Source organism: Anneissia japonica, unplaced genomic scaffold (assembly GCF_011630105.1).
Source record: "Anneissia japonica isolate Jap-2015-1 unplaced genomic scaffold, ASM1163010v1 scaffold241_len727266_cov204, whole genome shotgun sequence".
NCBI lineage: Eukaryota > Metazoa > Echinodermata > Crinoidea > Comatulida > Comatulidae > Anneissia > Anneissia japonica.
The window spans coordinates 620,928-644,350 of NW_022691770.1; the positions used below are offsets into that span (position 1 = coordinate 620,928).

Genomic DNA, 23,423 nt, shown 5'->3' on the forward strand with positions numbered 1-23,423 from the left:
TCACAGCTAATCAAAGACAGAGCACTCAGGGTTTTTACTTTTTCAACTGGCATAGGAGCATGAATGAAAAATTGACTATGAATGACGTCAACTGTTGACAGACCTGCATCAACATACAAACATCTATCAATGCAATCAAGGTAAGCCATTTGTGAGACGAAGCTGGGATTATGGGTGAGTTACAACCTATATTACCAAGTCACGAACAATTCCAAATCCCTTGTTTGTTATAAAATGTGACTTTTGTATTTTGACAATGTGATATATTCAACCTCTGAAGCATAATCTGCAGAAACAAATTTGAATAATAGCAAATCAATTTAAAATATTTAAATTAGTAGAGGGCCTCAAATCTGAATGTAGGTAAGAATGGCCCCGGAAAAAATGGCCCCGGAAAAAATGGCCCCGGAAATTCCAGAGGGCCTTATTAATTTCAACACAATTCGCCAATAAAATATCAAATATCAGCTACAGAATATTATATAATATTTTTGAAATATGTCTTAAAATATAGCTATTTATTTCATATCATGTAAACAATAGCTGTACTAATTTGTTATTAAGGTAGAAATTCCTACGGAAGCTGGAGATTAGTGTTCATCATCGTATATGTTCAGTAATTGAGGCATGTTCTTCAAGCTGTTTTTTTTCCCCAGATTAAACTTATACCAAATTTAAATGCCAATACCTACCGTAATTGATTTGAGTTATATACAATATAATTCAATATCCCAAATACTTTGTAAATTATTAGCATTCAATTAAAAAGAACTAGGAAATATTTCCTTACCAACTAACAGACATACCATAAAACATTTAATAGAAGACCAATGAGCTTAATCTTGAGAAGAAGCCCACATCAAATTTAAGCCCCCCTCCCTCTTTAGTTTTCAAAAGTAGCCTCGAAAAGAAGCTCATATCTTTTTGAGATATTACAGTACATACAGTACATGAATTACAAAGAAACAAAATACATTAAAAACATACTTGGTTTACACAATAGTTAAGTGATTTAATGCCGGTTAATACACTCCATGATACACACTATGTTTACAGTGGCCCTATTTATTGTTTTATAGTAGTAATTCCCAAAATTGATAGCATTCATTTTGAAAAGAAGCCCCCCTCTTTACTTTGCAAAAGTAGCCTCAAAAGGAAGACCGTCTCAAAAAGAAGCCCATCCAAAGTTTGCAAAAATTTAAAGCCCAGGGCTTCTCTTTGACGTTTAAAGGTACTGTGATCTACCATTCTTATTATTTGCCACAGACACTTATTAATAGCAATTTTGTAATTTAAAAAATCTGTGTATCATGGAAATCTGAATTGTTTTGATCTGTGTGTATTTGAAGTTTATAACCTATTGTATCATTTTAAATGTGTAATTTGTTACTATTTATTATAATTTTACCATGAAGGTATAAATCTTTAATGTAGAAATTTAAGCTACAGTCGGTTGTAAAATGGAAATAAATAACTATGATTTGTGATGTAGCAGGTTTTACGCTATGTATCATAAGGCAGACACAGCGAACAACAACAGTTTGCTGATAAATAATGCAAGCAGCAACATTGTAAGCCCCATAGCTGACCTTGATGTCTCTGTAAAGAATAGCAGTAAACAGTCTGATATCAAACTTGTTGAAGACAAAGCGATCATAGCATGTATTTGAATGACTCTCTGGGTGACATTGGCATAGTTTTCTCTTCTAGTTCAACACAATCGACAGATAAATCTACAGTTCAAATCCGTATTGGGAATCGGATAAGATTTTTAGGTCAATTATCCATTTATACTATATCCTCATAATTCATTAGTTCAACATACTTTTAAGGCTTCTTTAACGACTATTGTCATCTTCCTATCACATTTACAGTGACTAGTCTTAACTTCTACATATCTTTTGTGTTTACTTCTCCTTAAGTGGGAATAAGCTCATCCTTGCTGTGATGGTCAATGTCTTTTGGATCTTCTGTGTAAATCTTCTACGTAAACACATTCTAATATTCATGCGGACGGGATTAAATTGGTTTTTCTTTTTGGTTTGTTTTCATTATATATAATGAATCAAAATAACCTGACATTTTCTGTTTCCATTGTTTAAAAAATATCTAAATGATCTGATGTTTTTTTCTTTTCATTGTTTAAAAAAACTTAAATCAATCTACATGAGTATGTAGTTATTAATTAATTTGTTGTGACATCACTTCTGTGGACAGACCAATATTTCCTTGACCAGTGGTCACTCATAAACTTGGAAATAAGCCAACTCACTGGTACTTTAGGCTCGTCCGCTTTTAGATCCTGGTTTACATTTTTTACGATAGACATTAAAAGTATTTAACAGTATCAGTAATACCATTTATTTTAATTTCTTGATGTCCTTAAATGAGAATTAACTCTGAGGGTCAATGTCTTTTGGATCTTCTTTATAGATCTTCTACGTAAACACATTCTATCTAAACGTTCATCTTAATAACCATGCACATGGGGTTATCGGTTTTTTTATTGGTTTGTTTTCATAAAATAAAATCAATCCTGACATTTTCAGTTTCCACTGTTTAAAAAATAACCTATAAAATGATCTGATGTTTTCTCTTTTCTTTATTATAAAAAATAAAATCAATCCGAATGAGCTGATACTCCATATAAGTATTAGTAATTTGCTTGTGACATCACCTCTCTGGACAAACCAAACTTTCCTTGACCAGTGGTTACTAATACACGTGGAAGTAAGCCAACTCATTAGAATTTTAGGTTCTTCCGCTATTAGATCCTGGTTTAGTTCATTTAGTTTGGTCTATTATATCATGGAAGAATTAGTTAAACTAATAGGCAATTCGCAAGATCTTATCAAACTAGACATGCTCCTTTTACGCTGTGCAGTAAAAGCACAGCCTCCCAATGGTGTGATTTTTCTCTGAGAATTGATGAGTAGTAGTGTGAAACCAATCAGTCTTACCAAACTTTAGTTATCGTGGTAACAAAACATTTTCTACACCAGTGACAATGACAACAACATGAAGAAATATTACAATTTCAACGAAATTATGATGGTATTTAACATAAATGTGACCCCAGCTCACAAACAGGCTGTAAACTTGCACAGCACTGTATTGAGAAACAAGCCTCAATAGCCAGAACAGGCCGTAAAATATGAATTTTGTGTGAATTGGGTTTCTGTGTAATAAAGTATAACTATTAATCTTACTATTCCTGAAGTTTGAGTTTAAAATTCCAACTGTAAAATGTAAAATGTAGCCATTTTCAAATGGGAGTTTAGTGAAAATGAATAGGAACCTGCCAAAAATAAAAGCATTTTTTTCAAAACTTGATTTAAGAAAGCTGATAAGATGACAATTATTCAAACAGTCATAACTTTGCTTCCAGACACCCAATTGAGTTCATTTAACTGTCATTTTAAAGTAAATGATATGTTCTATGCCATTATACAAAAACACATTTTTGCCTGAGGACGAGTTTACAGCCTGTTTGTGAGCTTGGGTCACAAATTTTCTCATTAGTGAAATATTATTTATGCAAATGAGCAATTAGCATAATCACACACATACCAAAAATAATCAACTGTCTTCTTATTACCATCTTGCATTCCATAAAGTTTGAAACCAATCAGACTTACCCAACTTTATTTATAGTGTAAATTTCTTGATCATTGAAATAGTAATTATGCAAATAAGCAATCAGCATATTCATACATACGAAAAACAAAAGACTGTCGCTTTATCGCCATATTGCATTGAGCATACTTTGAAACTATTAAGACTTACCAAACTTTAGTTGTCTTGAAATTACCTGATAAGTTAAATATCAATTACGCAAATGAGCAATTAGCGTATCCACACATGTACCAAAAACAATAGCCTCTGTCTTTTTATTACCATCTTGCATTCTACCAAGTTTAAAACCAATCGGATTTTATCAAACTTTAGTTATCGTGGTAACAAACTATTTACCCAACAACATCGATGGCGACAACGACGACAGCATGAAAAAGAACATGGGTAAAAAAAATAGCTTCCCCAGAGCTTCGCTTCATTAGGGAGGCTAATTAGTAAATAATTAATTAATAATTTAAACTTTAAAAAATTGTTGCATACATGTAGTATGTTATAAAATTCAAACAGTAGCTGTAAGGAATTCTGTGTGTACAACAGCACATGCACTCTATAGGAATTGTCTCGGAATGTAATTAACAGGGTAGGCACTATAATGCAGCTACCATGGGTCTCCAAGGGCCTAATCGTGATATTTCATGTTCCAACAAAGATAAACATAAAATCTACATTTCTCAATATACAGTGATTGAGTCCAGGGAAGATTTTGACAGCATAGATTATTCTGATACACAATCTCAAATGCATATTATTTCCGCACACTTAAATTGTAGCTGACATTGTACCGGTAGATCCTCCCCTGACTCAAGCACAGGTCAGTCAAGTGGGATAGAAAGATTACTTACTTTTCTCAATCTCAGTGTCAGTATCTTGATAAATACAGATAAATTTTAGGGCTGAATAATCAGTACTTTCCTGTTTTTAAGGGTTTTAATTTATCTGTGGTACTAGGCACTAACTAAAAGTGGCTTTTCTAAGTCTGTATGGACTAATGTGTCAGCTTTGAACTTGTTAGTGTTCTGGGCCCGAGAGTTGAAACATGATGGTTTGTCAACTTAAAAACTAAGAGATTAAGTTCTGTACATTTAAAGAGGCACTATTTTTAAATTGTAATAATGGCATGTACTCTGAATTCGATCAGTGAGTAGATATATAGAATGTATGTAAATAAATTAATTTTAACAATCTTTATTGTTTTTAATTGTTTTAATTCATATAAAAAATAATGAAATTTGAAAATTACATTATTTATATTTTTGCACTACACACTTGCATTGCCAGAAAATTCTATACCTCAGGAGATGGACCTTCTATCCGCACAAAAGTCCTTCCCTTGACCCCTCAATTTTTAATTCTTGAATTCGCTGTGAATTACACACCAAAAGTTATTTTCATGTGATTTACTATTATTTATTGTGCATTATGCAATACCTTGGGAAAAAACGTGTCCTAATGGGAAAATCCAAGGGTGTATACCACTTGGCCTCATTTACTGATAGTAGAGTATCCGAACGGTAATCGGAAGGTCTTGGGTTCGAATCCCGATGGCGACATACGCTTTTCTCAAATATTTATTATCATCTTTAATATTCACCAGTGGAGGTGTATCTCCATACCAAAAGATACTTTCATTTGGTTAAAAAGACACACAATTTTAAAATAAAAATTGTATTGCACCTAAAATAATTTTCACATTCATTCAAGTTTTTCTTGATTTATTTCAGATAAACTAATTGAAAGACAACAGGAAATATTTCAGTTGAATGAGCCATCAGAGTCATTGATTATTCTCCACATTATCTGTTTGTTAACCAAATTTAATTTATTACTACATCTTCTGCACCACAAGTGTCTAAATAATTAAAATTTACAATTAACATAAATAATAACAAATTTGCAATTTACACATTGAATACTCTTTCTAACATATTTAATCTTCCTCTTTTTAAATTTCCTTATACTCAAGGTGGGCTAATAGCCAAGGATCTATGGTTATAACTAAATAATTATTTGTGGTTTAGCAATTGTATTTTCTTGATCTATTGACCCTGACTGCCAATAAGCTGCATTTATCTTTTTATTGTTATTATTGTTTCAGAGACAAAGGTTTTAAGTAGGTCAATATCTCATAGATTTACGTATTGTGAAGGATAATAAATAGTTTGACTTTTTTTAGTGTTCATAGACAATACCTTCTTTTATCTGTTTATTGTCTCTTTGGTACCTTCATAAACACCCAATCTTTCATTAAGCTGATCAGTAATGAACTAAAGTGGGTTACTTCCTGGTTTTATTTCCCATCATAAAGTTCAATTTCTTCAAGCTATTAACCTAAACAATGTATGATACTTCTAGTGGGTTTAAATTGGGATTAGCAAAAGAGGAATAAAATCATATGACACCGCACTAATTGACGTTTAATATAATATATAGGCGCATTTTGTATTCCACAATCTTAATCTTATTCTTTAGAGGATTAATATTGTGTTTTAGGCAAATTTATATATTACTTAATATCTATACCACTTTATTCAATATGTATCTACTTAATAATACTTTACTTATATGTTTTCTAATAATACAAAGCAGCAAAAATATTTTACAGTATTATGGAAAGCTACGTACAAAACTACCAAGAATTTCAGTACATTTGGTGAAGCATCTGCTGCTCATAGAGATGACTGAGGTATGGCATCGTCGGCTGATGTGCCGGTTGTGGGGGTATTCCGGTGGGAAGAAAGGGTGGATCAGTTTTGGATTTTTGCAGGTGGGAATGGACACTAGGAAAAGATCAAAATTCTTGGTTGTATTTAACAGTTTTATGAGGCTTTTGTTTGAATTCTTTTTTTAATGTAATCTTATGATTTCTCTCTCTGCATTTGCCTGTGTTTGAGTAATCTTATGATATATGCTGAAGTGTTTGTTTGCCTTTGTGAATTAATATATATGTATCATTATGAAATGAATAAAAAACATATGGAAAAATAATATACAAGATGTATGTTTAAAAACAAGCATTTTTAAATTTTTCCTTATTATTTTCTAATAGCGAGTAACTAAATAAAGTACCAAACAAACTGAATGTAGGACTTGAGACTATGCAATGTGTTGAATACCGGTAATCCATGCTAGGCTCATGGAAAGGTACCCTAATTTAGACTTGAAAACATTCTATTTTGGGGTAAATTGAACACAAGACCTAGCATTGTTCGGGTAGCTCCTTGATCTCATTTGGTTTCATTAATTTCAGCACGCCCGATAATTTATGAGATAAAAACATACAAAAGCAAAACAAAACATTGTTCCAAATGTCAAAGTTTATCAAAGACTACAAAAAATGTTATATATCTTTTTGCAAGGTATTTTAACATTATGTGCACGATGACAGGTACACATTTTTCCACCACAACGGTAATGCTGTAATTTTGTAGTTTTTAATCTTAACATTGATAACAAAAAAGTTTTGGAAACCAGTAACTTTGTTAAGTGAGAGGCTCACTGATTAAGTATGGGGAAATTAGTTGGCAAAATATGGTAATTTTTAACTAATTGACAGTAATTAATTGCACAACAAATTTCTAATTAGGAAAGGGAAGGGGTCCTTCAAAGCCCATAAGCCACTGCTAAAAGTAAAGAGTGTTTGCATTGAACCCTAAAATATATCAGTCTTCTTTACAGCAAGATTTGACCTGTGCTCTAATGCTTATTAATCTACAAAATGACATGCATGTTTGCTACTTGACAGAAATAATTGGACATGTTTAGAAACAATGCATTTATCATGGGAGTGTGGTTTAATTATGTTTCCACTAATCACTATGGTAACTGCCACTGTAAATTGTCATATATTTTATTGTCAACACTTGGATTGTTTCAAACTTTCTGTACATATAGCATTGTTATTTAGGGTGTACTGTAAAAATTGCCCCAGAAAAAATTGCTGTTGTTATTGAAAAGGGTGTGTAATGAAAAGTTATGTGCATTGGGTGTAATCTAATGAAGGACTGGGATAAACAATTCACATTTTCTTATTTATTTATTGCACATCCAACAGTGTATATACCAATTACAGAATGAAAATATATAATATATAAACTTACACAAAACAAAGCCTAAATGCATATTTAAAAATCTATAATATTAAAATAACAGGGCTGGAAAATAAACTGTTGGGCTGTATAGAGTACAAAGGCATTTTATCAATATTTTCATGGTCGGCGGTACAAACATTTTTTTTCCCAGGCCTGTATATTAATCTACAGTATTTATATGTAATTGCATTAAAATATATGATTAGAATTGTTATAAATGCTAATAATTCTTTCACTGTAATAGTAAGTAATTAGGCACAAAGATAAATGTAAATCTAGATTAAAATCCCAAAGTAGTTCTATAATTGTTTACACAAAAGTTTGTCTTTTGTCATTAAATATATTAACCAATATATTTACTTATTATGAACTGAAATTAGAAAGTTTTTATATCTGAGACAAGTAATCTGGGACGGGTTGACTACGTTGTGAGGCATGTGAGTATACAAAAATATATTCATAATATTTGAATAGTTTTTCCTTTACAGCATACAGTAAATTACAAGTATGTAAATACCTTGTCTCTTCTATTTCCTCCTGTCTTTCAAGGTTGATCAGTTCCAGTTGCTTTTTAACAAACGCTTCCACTGCCATATCTGTAAGTGGAAAAGTAATGAATTTATTTAATTAAATTGGAATATCCTGTTCCTCCAATACCTAATGATTTACATGAAACAAAATGTTACACAGTATGAATGCAAAATGTTATGTAGACTTCCTTGTAGATTTCTAGCAAAATCGCAGTCGTCTTTACAGTCTAGGGTCTGCGTATTCAAACCTTGCTAAAAGTTGGCACAATTGATATACGCAGTGAAAAAGTGCACAAGGCAACAACAAAAGATAAACTCTGAAATAAATCAAGGAGGAAAGAAAAGTCTCCATGCATAAATTCAAGCAAAGACCCATGCTAAATATCTCAGGAATGTTTACATACAATCCTCTATGATGTCTAATGTTATTCTTAAATACATGGTACACAAGCTAAGAAAGTTTTTATAACTGTACGATTAGACTGATTGCCGAGTTGATTTGTGGCCGAGTTGACTTGTGGCCGAGTTGACTCATGGCCGAGTTGACTTGTGGCCGAGTTGACTGTGGCCGAGTTGACTTGTGGCCGAGTTGACCTGCACCCGGGCAAAAACATCAATCGTAAAATATTTTTGTAAATTGCATACACTGAGGCCCCTATTTGCAGCTTCCAGTATTCAGTATGATCGGTTATCAACACATCATGAATACCAAAATCTGAAAATGCTGCGCTAAAGCTGGCTGTTATTTTTAGTTCTATGCTTTTTATTGCCTTTAGTTACAATTGTTTATCTGTTACAGAGTATTGTTAATCCACATAAGCAATTTCAACATCCAATTTCCATTGGCTTTTTCTTCTATTGTTTCAATTTGAGACCCTCCCTGCATTGTTTTTAGGTATATAGTTTTTATATCAAGATTTGCATTAAATAACTCTACTGATGAAATCCTCTAGATCAATAAACCTGGAGTATTTCAAGTTAGACTATATTATAATATAATCATAATTTCAACATTTACATTGTGATTTATATTTATTTTATGCCTAATTTTTGCACATTAGATTTATCCCCAACGCAGGCTGTATTAGCCTGAACCTAATAGTCTCGGCCCTAGCTAGGTCTTCATTATTAGAGAGAGGATCGTACTCAATTTAGGCCTAGGCCCTATACCAAAGACAGTGAGAGCCGCTCAGTCTTAGCTGCCTGCTGAACTGCTGCCTTAATACAAGGCTACTACACCGCTAGCTAGGCCTAGCCTCCCTAGGCTAGGCCTACATACATGGCATGGTCCTAGCTAGCCCTAGTCAGCCTAGGCTGCGTACGTAGGCTACAAAGCCTTTGTCTACCCGGATCTCTCTAGCTAGGCCCCTAGGCTAGGCCTAGTAGTAGTAGGCCTAGGCCTAGTCCTAGTGGTGGTAGGCTAGGCCCCTACCTAGTCATAGAGAGTAGGCCTAGGGCATAGGCAACCACCATACATTAATATTAACAGGTAACATGCATCATTATATATTTACCATACTACAATGGTGTGTATGATTATGAAAATAAATCACATTCCTGTAAGTTTGCATTTGCCGTACTTTATAAACATGACAGACGAGCAAACTCTTCTAAGATCTGCTGCCCTCTATTGTTATAAAACTTACAACAAAAAATACTAGACTCGAAGCTCAGTGTTTGTAAGAATCTGTTTATACTCTTTGAAATTATTCTTGTAAAAAAATAATATTAGGCCTATTTGTGATCCAGGGGTACTGTATATGGTCGTACAGGTAGTTTGTGTATTGTTCTTTTGTTAATAAAAAAAGTCTGAGATTTGATCTGAGATTTCATAAGCAATTCGAATTACAGTTTCTTCTCATGATTCATATGTAAATTAGCTTTAGCAAGTTCCCAACCAAGGACCGCCTACTCAACTCTCGTCGTGTCTGCGAGCTAGTGGATTTGACCACCGCCGCTACGGGTCGTTGTTTCACTGTGAGCAGTGTTATGAAAGGTTGTACAGGAACCGAAGCAAAGAAGGCTACCGTACCGCGCTCACCTCTGTGAAATGTGTGGCTTTTTCCATTTATCTTTTGTTGTTAAGAAAGCTTTCGTAGGAGGATCGTCTGGTTTATTCGTTGTTTATTAGGGAGGAACCACGTTTCATTCAGCGCTTGGAAACACTTGATACACAATTCTATTGCGACCATTGAGCCACACGTTCGCTGACTCTGCTGGGCAGTGGTAGTGAATTTTGTTGGGGACCATCCCGCCCGTTGGCGATATTCAATTTAGATCGAGACTAAGTGCAAAAACAGTATTTCATAGGTGAAAGTTTGATATTAATCTGCTGATTTGACTGCTACAAACTCAACATGGATTGGAAAAATAGTTGTAATCCCTACTTTATTTCAATTTGGATCTTTGCGATTATTGTCAAGACATCATCTTTGGCTAGAACGCTGAGTGCTGTTGAATGGTCCATGACGAACACAGAGTAAGTAGGCTAGGCGATTGAACAGAAATGAAATAAATTATCGCCAAGCTAAAATGAACTATTAATAAATGGCATGTCTTATGTGTTTTTAAATTAATGTATTACAAGAACCATGTTATCTGTAATCTGTTTAACTAATATAGGGGCTTGATAACTACTATCATCATTTTGACATCAATAACAAACATTGACCTTTGCATTGACAATACAACATCGCTCTGTCCAATTTGAAAGCAGATTATTTTTAAATTCATCTGATTAATTATGATATGTCCTAATGATTTGGAATATACTTTTACTGTTGTTAAAATAACATTTTACCAGGTGCAGTACGCAATCTTGTGTTTTAACGTAACCTACATCCTGCTTTTTGTGTTTACCTGCTGTTTTTTGTGCCACATTTTCCTTCTTAATTGCCCATCTATTACTTATCGTTGGTTTGTGGTGGGAAGAACCCAAGGAGGTTGAATGGTAACGTTACAAACATAGGTCTATCCTGACATAGGTTTTGACTTTCTTCTCTGCTTTGTCTTCTTAATGCCCAGGTGTTACATGTTGCCTTTCATAGAGTTTACTGAACTCAGCTTAGTAATATTAGTATTCCTAGAGCTGTATCTTATTCTGTTACTAATTTTAGATGGACTGTACTTTAAAAAGTAACTTAAGAGCTTAACTTCCCATATATGTCCAAATTATTAAAATATAAGTTACATAGTTATTAAAAATTTACAGATATCATTCCTTGTTTATTTTTGCTGATATTTAAAAAAATATTTTCTATATAATTTTATTTTTTTATTATCTAGCTAGTTGTGTTGTTATTTATTATGGCTTAGGTTTTCTCCACAAAAAAAATAAATTGTTTAAATTGCCCAATCCTATCCACCTGATTTGAATAATCTGCAATGATTTATGTAAATATACTTAAACATGTAGCATGTTGAACTAATGCCTCTTTAATTAGTGTGTATTGTTCGACAGGATAAGCTCTTAACAGTTTTGACACCTCCCGGAACTACTACTTTACTGCTGCAGATTTTATCTCCAACTAGCAATTTAGAATTTTTGACAATCTGCATTGTGATTTATGATTTAATACCATTTAAAACCTGAACTTTTAAAATGTTATTTGATAAATAATATATAAAAAAAATGTTCAGTCTACTGTACAAGTGATAATGTATAATTAAATTCTGTTTACCAAAATGTATTGAATTCAGTGTTCTTTTTTCAAATATCTGGTTCATACTGCAGACATCTAATTCCTCCATGCTGCAGATTAGGATTGGTATTTAAACCAGTAGATTAGATTTCCTGTCAACCTTTGTTTTTTAATTACTTTTTAAAGACCCTTAATGAAAGTACAATTGATGATCTTAACCAGCATTCAATGATCTGTAGGGTATGGAATGTGGCCTCTGATTCTCAATGTATAACAAGAACTTTTAGTTAGTATTCATTAATTCTAAGGACAAGATAAATGGGGAGTATAGAGAAGGCCGATATTTGCTGTAGGCACTGTCAGCTCAATCATGGCCAGTTGACTTGAACTTCCAAGGTTGAAATTTGTCAATTACCTCCTTTACTCTTTTATTTTTAACAGAAGAGAAAAGTTTATTAATAGGAATTTTGATAGGTGTTGTACCACGTTAATTTGTCTTTGGCTTAACTACTTTAACTATAAATTTAATCAACATAAGATAATTGATGGAAAAAAATAGAATGGTAATGATTAAGGGCAAATAGAAAAAATTATTAGACTATCACTCCCGTCCGCGTCAAAAATTCTGGAAATATTGATGTGGAATTTAAAAAAAACATTTTTTTTTGCCGTATCAATTATTTCAACAGCATAAAAATAAGATGCAATTTTGTGACTTCAAATACATTTTCTTTAAAAATGTATAAAATTAAACAAGTTTTTATACAATATTTACTATTACAGACCAAATATAAACAGTTAAAAAAAAAAACCGCCCTCCATCATCAATTTCAAAAAAAAAAGTGTGATAATCTAATAATCTTTTCTATGTACCCTAAAAGTATAAAATAATTATTAATAATAGTAAAGGCAATATTAATATGTTATGTAAAAAGAAAAAAATAATAATATTCGTAAAATTATATTCCTGAAGATTATTGAGTCATTGTTTGGAATTTTTTGAATTCTTTGCAAAATACAACAAACTGAATTACCATAAAATAGCTTTTGTGACAATATGTTGTTTATGACCGAAGGTCATTTTATCATAACATTATGTACAGAATAAGACTAAAATGTCAGCAGTGTTCGCTCTATTTATTGAGGTAGTTAACACAGTTTGTGTATAGTTGACTAGTACAGTATTAGGAATTATCAAGTCAAGATTTATAACTTTGTGCTGAAACAAACCCCACTAACCCTTTGGGCTGTACATGAGAAAAATTCAAATGGCCAATTAAAGACAACTATTTGTGTTTGTGATAGGTATTGTGTTTGTTTCACAGAATTAATGCCTTCACAAACATAAAGCAAACAATACAATTTTTGAAATAACAGTAGTAGATATACTAATTTGATTAGGCTACTTTTCTAAATGATAGATGTTTTATTACAGTACATGCACTCAAATGCTGTGTTTTGATTAATGAATTTTATGTAGTGACGATGTGCACTGCGTGTTCTAAGAGCAAGTTTATTGCATTTGTTGATGTCACGATCGACTTAAAAAGATCAGCTGGATTAATGAGTAGTTCATGTGGATTTTATGTACCTGATGTATTGCAACATTCCTTAACATGACAGCATAGCAGATTTCATACTTTCTCTTGAGAGATGACAGCCATGTTCAAACATCCTTGAGGGGAAAGGGGAATGGAAATAAAGCTTGTTAAATTGAAAATTACTAAAATATACTACAGTATATTATTATAAATAATTATAGATACTTAAGTCATTATCTTATAAACTATAGTGAATTTCTGATGTGTGATATTTAAAATAACAAATAATGCTAATATAAAAGTTCTAATATTTGCAAACTTGATACCAAATTGAATAAAATTTACCCATAAATGTCCCATCCAAATATACAGTAGGCATTAATATGGATACATTTTCCTCAATATTATCACCATGGTCAGTCTTTGTTTTCAGAATATTTGCCACACAGGTTTAAGGGCTGCAATGCAGGGCTCAGGTTTATTTGTTCTAGGTTCTCCTTTATTGACAGAGCTCTTGAATGACCAGCAATCATTATAAGGATAAGAATTGGTAAATATTACTACATAGGACATCCTTCTCTTGAAGCAAGGATGATGATACAAGCATTTCACACTTGTTATTGAGATATTTAAAAACATGATACATAGTATATTCAAAGTGGCCATGTCAGAACCAGATGTATTTTAGTTGACTATGAATTAATCTATCCTTTAAAAGACCATTGGAATACATCTTGTGTAAGCATACTGCAGTAATAAGAACTAGCATGTAGCTTACTGTAAAACAATAAAATGTTATGAGGTAGAGTACAATTGCTATGGGAATTACAGTAACCCATTCAGTGTTTCTTGGTTACAATAATACAATTTACAGGAATTTCTACCAAGTGTGTTATTACAAATTAACTGGTGTCCCTTGTTATGTCCAAGTGTTCATGATTGACCAAATATATAAATTTCAAATAGACTTAGTTAATAATATTAGCTTTAGTATTCAATGGCATTCCATTGCTATGCAGTGCAGTGTCTGAAAAGAGATCATTAAACAAGTTTTATGACACTAAGTCACATCACAGCAAGCTAATTTGGAAGAAATTGATGCAATAAAAAGAACATTATTCTAAATTTAATTAAAAGGAATTAAAATGTGGTTTGCATATGGTGATTATATATGACCCATACCATATAAGTCACACGCACACAACTATTTTAATTGACTTTGTCATTATGAAACACATAAAAGCTTGTGTCCTACAAAATTGTCTTGCATTTAGAATTCATCATTTTTCTACAAGCATAAAATGAACAGTCAGTGATCTTTATAATGACCTCCCTATAGAGTAAAAAGACCACTTCTCAAAACTCATTTGCAATACAAATTTTGTACTTAATATTTTATTATTCTTCTTAATACTACTTCTAAATTGCTATCTTTAATGTTTGTGATGTTCTTATGTTTCTAAATATATATGTACATTTTATCAGGTAATAAGGAATTAACTCCTGAATAACTTTACCAACACTTAATAACACTGAGCCAACAATGTAAAAATGAAAGTCAATGGAAAACTCTGAAGTTGACAAGAGTCAACCAATCTCGTAAATCTCTGTGTACCATTGGGAAATACTAGTTATTTCTCAACAGAAAAAGTAGTACATTCCCAAATGTGTTTTCCATAAAATGATTAGGTAGTCAAGTTTGAAGGCCTACCCAGACTTGACCTATGCTTGGTAAAAACATTAGCAAAGCAGCAAGAATAAAGACATAAAAAATTAAGTAAATATACGAGAACAGCAAATGAGAGATGAGAGTGATGAGGGAAAGAAGTGGGAGATCATATTTTATTTTGCAAAATCTACTGCTAGTATTAATACAAGAAATAGAAATAAAATTTTATTTTAGATTGTATTTTCTTAAATTTATGTTAACCATAACAATATCAAGTATCATGCAAGATAATTGAAGTTAAATTGTTGATTAAGGATAGTCAGATTATATTTCAAATTTTTTATGTAACAAACATATTTGACAAATTTTTGTTACAAATGTTTTCTGATCTATACATTTTTCATCTGCACCATAAAACTCATTCATAAACTTATACTTTGTGTCTAGTTTAGTACTGAAGTATTATTGACATATTTCTATATTTAGTATAATGTTAATGTAGTTTTTAATTAGTATTATTAAAGCCCAAATAGAACAAATTTCATATACCTTGGATAACAAATAAATCAAGTCTTAATCCTGAATGCAAATCCAGGTTATATCACATGATAATGTCTAGTATAAGTACTTAGTACTTGTCAACACTGCTTAGACTTTGATGTTTAGGCTTGCAGTGTGTTGAAGGCCTAGGATTTAGTAGAGGGTACTTCGATACACTTGACAATAGCTTGTGACACCAGTCTAACCTGTAACATGATACAATATAAATACTACCTACTCCTTTATCAACATCCACAGTCGTTATGTATATTCTTTATTCAGTGCCATATAGGATTCTTCATGTGTGTCATGCTTCTGTTTGTTAACTAACTATAGTCAAATTTTCCTGACCTTACCGATACCTATACTTTGTGTATACTATTGCCGCAGGGGGTACTTCTAAACCGTCTTTGTTTGGGACTAGCCGGGATGAGGGGTAACAATAAACCGTTGATTATAAGCTTACGCTCTGTTTTTGAAATGCGCTCAAGTGTAGGTTACAGTAATGTGTTTGGTCGATAATAGGAAAATAATGACGAACACTTAATTGGTCAATTTAATTAATTACCTTGAAATCGTACATAATGATGAGAAAGAGTTTCCTTTTCCAGAGGAAGGCAAACTTTTGTTTGTGGTGGACTGGTATGTGTTTCAAGTTGAGAGTTTATGGAATTGTTTCTTATTTTCTCATTTTTCAAAATTAATTATGTTTAGAAATATATTCCTTAGATGCAAGTGAAAACCATTAAGTAAAACGATAATTGAGTTGTATTGTGAACAGATTGTATTGGATGAGTGTGATCGTGTAAACCAGTCTTACCCATGTCGGCATTTAATTATTTATAAACATTAAACTGTGAAAAATCTTCACTACCGTACTGAAACAGAGAAATAGTCTTCGTCCAAGTACTGTTCAGTTTTTCAGTTGCTAGTGGTGTTGCCAAATATCAGAACAGATTTTGAAATGTTGATAAACTTTTGTTATGGACACCATGTTATTGTGGACACTGCGATGTATTGGGCCATGAAGTAGATACTTATCTCTAGCTTTATTTGCCATCGTAAAGATGGAATTTACAAAAGAATCCAATTTTTGCTACATTGTGTGTTTGTTAGAGATATTTTAGAAAAGAGTTCAAACGAATTACACCACCACAATCCTTGATAAAATAACTAACGTCTTTTATGTTGCTTAATAGGCAAAGAAACTAGTTAGCACAAATCTGATCAATGTATTGTCTGTTGGACGTGGTGTGGTTATGAGGTTTTTATCTAGAAAATAGGATGAACAGTAACCTGTTATATTGTGTTTGGATGCGGACAACAGAATGGGAAAGGAATTAATGAGGTAAATCAAGAGGTCCTTTAGAAGTCTTTGTCGGCCATGCCGCACTCAAAGACACAAATTGATATAAATGGATAAATTCTTAGCAGTGTTACCTTTTCCCCTCAAGAACTGTGTAACCAAAAATGTCTAGAATGAGTCATTTGATTTAATCAGATTAATTTGATGACAGGTATTTGTTGAATGCCTGTCTAAAGGTGCATATTTTATTGCTTAATAAGATATTTAAAAATTTAATATGTATTTATTAAATCCTGAGTTGATAATTTAATATTGGTAATTAACTTCAAATAGTAATCATACAGTATTTAGTGGTTTTATAAAATCTAGTAGTTCATTGTGTTGAATAAAGAAGGTAGGTTTTTAAAATCTAATTTTTGGTTTAAATTTTAAATAGTTTGGTACATGATTTCCATGTTTTCATTCACACAAAGCCGTTTGTTACTGTTTGTAACAGTGGGTAGAAGTCTGGAAACTTGTTAATAGTCATCTACACTTAATAAATGCAGTTGATTAGGTAGATTAAAAACTTATTTGCTCATTAATACAGTTAAATGAATAATTTTATGTCATCCAAAATGCAATATAAATTTACAGTTGAGTGGTTCCATTTTATTAGGGCGTGTAAATCTGTCAATTTGAGAGATGTTTTCGTAGGAGGATTAGAAGTTCCGTTCCTTATTATTACACCATTTTATTGTCATTTGTACTTTGGGTCTAATCAAGCATTATGATTTACCAGTACATGTATAATTCTGTTTATGTTGTTTCGGGAAGCTACGTTAAACATCGGACAATCTGGTGGAAGACTGACATGTCTACTGGGCGTGATGATCAACTGTGTGGTTAAGAAAATGCAGCGAGTATTTTGGAAGCTGGCAAGCAGTTTTAAATTTTTCACAAACATTTCAATTTTGCTGACATAGTAACCTCCTCAAGAAAAACATCCTCTTTTGTTTAAACCTATATGAGTAATGAAGTAGGAGGAAATAGCATTAGATAAGCTAAGTGGCTCCCTCTGTTTTTAAGTAGCCTGCAGGATAAACTTACAATACTATGTAGTATTCGCATGGAATTTGAATCTCGCATCTTAAGCCTACTGATTTTTTTCAACAGAAACTTTTCCTCCCTTATTTTTAAAGGTACTGTAATTTTTTTGTCTAATTTTAACCTGTGTTTAGTTTTTCCACTTCAGCAAGTGGCTTATCATACGACACGCAATGTGCCAAATTGCTGTCTGTGGCTGTGAAATGTTTTCCGCATCAGATCAGAAATGCTATGCTGAACACAGAAGCTTAACTGGGACAATACACTGTAGCGAAACAACTGTAGGCTCTACAGATGTCCATCAAAAATGCTGATAAAGCATGCTTACTGTGGTGTGAAAAATATTGCTAAATTATGACTCCAATGAACTGTCCATCAAACCTATCAATAGCTTTAGGACTTGTAAAGTATTTCCTTTTTTGAGAAAATAACTATTAGGGAATTTGAAGCTGATTAGTTTGCCTAATTTCAACATGCTATCAATGGAAAGTGAATTAAAAACTTCCTTAAGTCAAATTAAGAGGCTTTTGGATCTTAGGGAGTTTTAGGAAGTTAATATATAAGAAGCCTATCCGAATTAATTTTGATAATGTATAAAACTTAGAGTGTAATTTATGATAATTTATAATAGTAAGCAAAATATTTTATAATGAGGTATTTATAATATATTAGAGTATGGGTATTGTATTCTCTCTTAATTTTTTCCTCTACAGTACTTTGTTAACGTCTGCAGAGTTCCCGTACTGTCATTTGATACATTGCTGTTAATTTTATTTATACATCATTTTAAAATTTTAAATGAGATGCCTTTATTTTAACATACATAGTTCACAGGTCATATGCAGTAGTGTAACTTAGCGAACCATCTGTTGGCTCATTTGAGTAGCTTTTCTTAATCCCTGGGGCGATGGGTTCATACAACCTGACCACACATCTGATACCCTGGACAGATTGGTGGTTACTAACTACTCCATTGGAGACGGTTAACTATCAAATATACAGTAAATGGTAATGACCATACTGTATAAGTGGGGGAAATATACACTCAGTGATGGTCACTTTGTTATTCTTATGCTTTGGCACTTGTTTTTAATTGAGGCCTACTAGTGTCAGGTGATGTTGGTGGCTCTTTTTTTGTGTAAGCACAGTACGACAAGTGTTTCTGGCTGCATTGAACTGTGTGTGCTATCTGAGTAAGATGACAAAAACGCCGGTTAGTCTGCAGGATTACCAGCCATTTAAGGCTATGCATTTCATGGATTAATAAAGCCTAGAATTGGTTCCTATTTGCTGTTTCAATAAGCATGAATAATTGGAAATGATAGATTTGCAAAGACATTTGCGTCTGTAAATAATGTAATTATTGTTTTCCAATTACCCTTTGTTTCTTCACATGACACCACCCAATATTTACCGTTGTTTAAATTATTTGAATTGTGACACCTATTTTCCAGGAATTTACCAAAAAAGAGCATTTTTTATACAAAAAAAAATTCTTGTTTTTAATTGGTCAACATCATTCAGTGCGAATGACAATTTAAAGGATATTCCGGTAGAGCCTGCAGGAGTAATACTGTACACTGCGACTTGCGATTGACCATATTACGCCAATTTCCATGCTCACAACATGCGCATACAAGATGGGATTAAATGATTAAAATGTGTTAACCAAGCAAAGGATGCGTTTTAATAAAACCAGCGAACATCGATTGATCAGCTTGAGGTTGTTTAAGTTCACAGTAAGCCTTGCTTTGCGAACGTGCCTCTACAGACAAACACGTGTGGCTATTGATCCTCATGCTGAATTGAATTACACAACATAAAATATTATAGATTGGAAAAACCTTGTTGAATATGCTAGCTATGAATATTATATTTTGAGAGAATGATGAATTAAAACGTGATCATAAATTTTGAAGGGGACATGAGTTACAGCTAATAAATGTCATTAAATTATTGGTAATGGTCTCATTATTTCTATGTTTCCCTTTGAACAATACAAATTGTTGAAATTATTTAATTTTTTTAGGATATTAAATCGTTGTTGCAACCTTGAAGAAAAATAGGAAACATTGCTAAGTTTTTTTTGTCAGGAAATTTATGCCCAAGAATAAATTGTGGTTTAGCTTATTAAAAAGTTAAAGACAGTGTGAGTATAAGTTACGGTAATAATATGGCTGTCTATAAGAGGCCTGAAGTTAAATGAAGTATGTGAGTATTTGTAGTAGGCCTACTAGTAGTAGGTTAGGAAGTGGCTTCATCAAGGTTGGTGGGGTGTTAATGCTGGGTCTTTGCGATGGATTACCACGTAGGAAATGAACGGGATTTGTGAAGGAGGTGATCTTGCCATCACAGGTTCAATTCATTAATGATAAGATTACCTTTCTGATCCTATCCACTAAATGATGATGCTGATTTACTTACAATGCAACTTTTCCGGAAGTTTTGTTTGCTGAATTGAAATAACTAAAGGCTCTAGGCCCCTACACAAATAGTTTCCAAATTATTTTGAAAAATGCTCAGGAAAAGGTCATTTTTTTTCTAAATTTAACAATTTTTTTTTGTAGGAAATTACCTTCGAAAAATTATGCTAGGTTTATACCTAATTCAAAAGAGATCAATAAGCCAATGAAATACCATCAAGAAACAATAAAACAATATAACAAGCTAAATTTTATAATTTAGGGTGATTTTGATCACTATTTATTCGTTTATACAGTTTTTTGCTTCATTTAGGTGTAGCACAATAACAATTTCCAAAATATTACTAGGATGAAGGACGTTTAGAAACTAGACAAAGTATGTTCTTCCATAAATCAAAAATACTGTACATTCATTCATGTCAGGTTGATAGATTTGCAAACATTATAAAATATGTTTTCCACAAACATGCCAATGCTTTCGACGATTTTTGCTAGGTACTATGACACCCAACACTATTATGCTGTTTAATCTTTATTTGAAATATGATTAATTCTGACATGTGTTGCCCAATGCAATCCACAGTGAGCTCTTTGGCAGCCTAGAGCAGGCCCAAGCCTCTGTAGGAGGGAGAACCTGTGAAATCGATGCCGAAAACCACATGCCGAAAAACATACATCACTAATACCTTGTTAGCTACCATTGCCTAGGAGGAACATGTTAACAACGGATAGACAATGAAACAACTTACTAAAATAAACAATTAAATTTCATATTATTCTTTTAATAATGTATTTTTTCTTTAATAGATCTCATAGAACCAAAAAGAAATAGGAACCTGTCTTTTAGAAATTTTATATTTAATCTTAGGGGAATAATCTGATATTTGCTATGGCCTAGTTTGATGTTTTATGAGAGGGTTTACTTGTACTGTAAGAAATCAATAACATGATATTTTTAAAAACTGGAAATTTTGATGACCAAATAGATATTTACCACTCTGCCTATATTAGTTAAGTTTGTTCTTTGTTCAATGTACCTGTGCACGGCCTTGTGGAAGAATACCGCCTTGATGAATAAGTATCTGTTGTAAAATAAATATTTTATTATTAACATTATTATGACTTCTCCATGTTCCAGAAAACATGAAGGGTCACATTAAGTGACTTTAAGCATCTATTTACTACCAGTGCATGGTCACTGTTGCCAGTTGTTACTGTCCTATACCGGTATTTAAGCATCAAGGTATAAAATTTAAAGTACAAAAACAATGTCATAAATGGATAGTATAGCTATGGTATTATGACATTTCCCTGTGCACACTTGGATAATACATCCAGTGTGGTTAATGTGTCCATTACACCAAATTCTACCGCATTTATGAGAGGGTCATAAATTCTAAACAGAAGGTCATCCACATGCTTCCGCTAATTATAGTTTTAACATTTTGACCAGGAGAAAGTCTGCAATGCCCCTTGCTAAGAAATTAAACAAGTTATGAAACCACAGGCTATGCTCAGTAAAATAGTGTTAGTAGCTCAACATAAAATTGACTCCATCAAATAGCAATTGATAGTTTGACAAAAAGTGCTAAAAATATAGATTTTTTTTTTTAATAGGAGGATGAGCCACACACAGTGTCATTTCAATCAATTATTCTATTTATAAGGCGCATAAGACAATTGTTTGTATGCACTGATAAAAAAATATTTAGGAAACCAAAGTTCTACTTTTGCTTTTTCCATCAGCACAACTAGGGCAGAATGATTACTTGGGAATATTTATAATTTAATGTATTAACAATATAATATTAATAGTATTAGAAGCTCAGTGATCTAATGATGCAATAATATTTGTATGCCCTTTAACTATCTCACTTATCCTAATACATTTACTATCTTGTAAGATAACCTTTGTGATAACTTTAAATATTAAGTACGTACTTTATGGGAACTTGAGTGGTTTTATCTTGGTCTCACTGACATCCATCTAACTAAATTTCCTTCATTGCCTAATCCTTTCTTCACTTTGAATATAGGAGTAGGAAATTGAATGTTTGTTTGTCTAAAGTTGAAGTAACACACTTAAAACACAATGATAAGACCTATATAGTCCCACAAAGCACTAGCTAAGGCTTGGTGTTAACGTCACAATGTATTTATATTTGGTATAATGTTTATAGTGTTGCAAACATTTTTTTCCGTTGAATCATGAAGCAATAAACATTAAACAAACCAAGGTGTTAATAACCCATTAATTTTTGATATAAAATAACATAATAGCCATTGTCTTGGCCTTGATTTAGTAAAATTCATAAGCAATGTTGTAATTGACCGGGACAGTTACTCCAGAGCCAAAGTCTAGAATTTATTGCTCCGTTTGAACTATGAAATTAGTTCCACATTGGAAAGAGATCTAGGGTGTTTCTTAGGGAGTTGGTAACTATGTAGTCATTTCAGTCACCTAAGCATTAGCCTGAACTATGCTCTCTTTACCCACACCTATAAACGGCGGCTTGCTTGCGTCAGAAATGGGAAATTATTATATATTAAACGATGTGTGACAAGCAAATTAAATAGATGAAAGTGGCTGTTGTATAGTGTAATTGTATAGTTGGTATTGGTGTAATATAATTTCACAATTTCATAGAAGGTTAACTTTATGTAAATATGAGAAACAACGCAATATTTTTCTTGGTAGGATTGTTTGTTTTTTTAAAAACACTGGGATGTTTTTCAAAGTGATTTGAATGATAATAAACCATCAGTACAGTATTCTAGTTTGTATTGATTTTCAATGATTTGATATAGTTAGTTTAATTCTTACACCTAAATTTATGTAGAAATAACAAAACTTTCTTGTTAATTAAATTAATTCAATAATTGTTAATCAGAAAACAGAGCAGTTTGGAAAGAAAATAAAGATATTTTGGACATCAACAAATTGAATTAAATTCTGCTTGATG

General features: G+C 32.3%; 1 protein-coding gene across 1 annotated transcript in view; it reads right to left on the minus strand.

Moving 5' to 3' along the window:
• Nucleotides 1-9,876, minus strand: part of LOC117100123 (DNA-binding protein SMUBP-2-like) — a 30,145-nt gene extending 20,269 nt beyond the window's left edge. The window contains exons 1-2 of the mRNA XM_033239703.1: nt 9,769-9,876; nt 8,242-8,320 (exon numbers count right to left, since the gene is read on the minus strand). Of these exons, the coding sequence (XP_033095594.1) occupies nt 8,242-8,318 (77 nt within the window). The 5' untranslated portion in view covers nt 8,319-8,320; nt 9,769-9,876. The remainder of the gene's footprint in view (nt 1-8,241; nt 8,321-9,768) is intronic.
• Between the last annotated feature and the right edge of the window lie 13,547 nt (nt 9,877-23,423).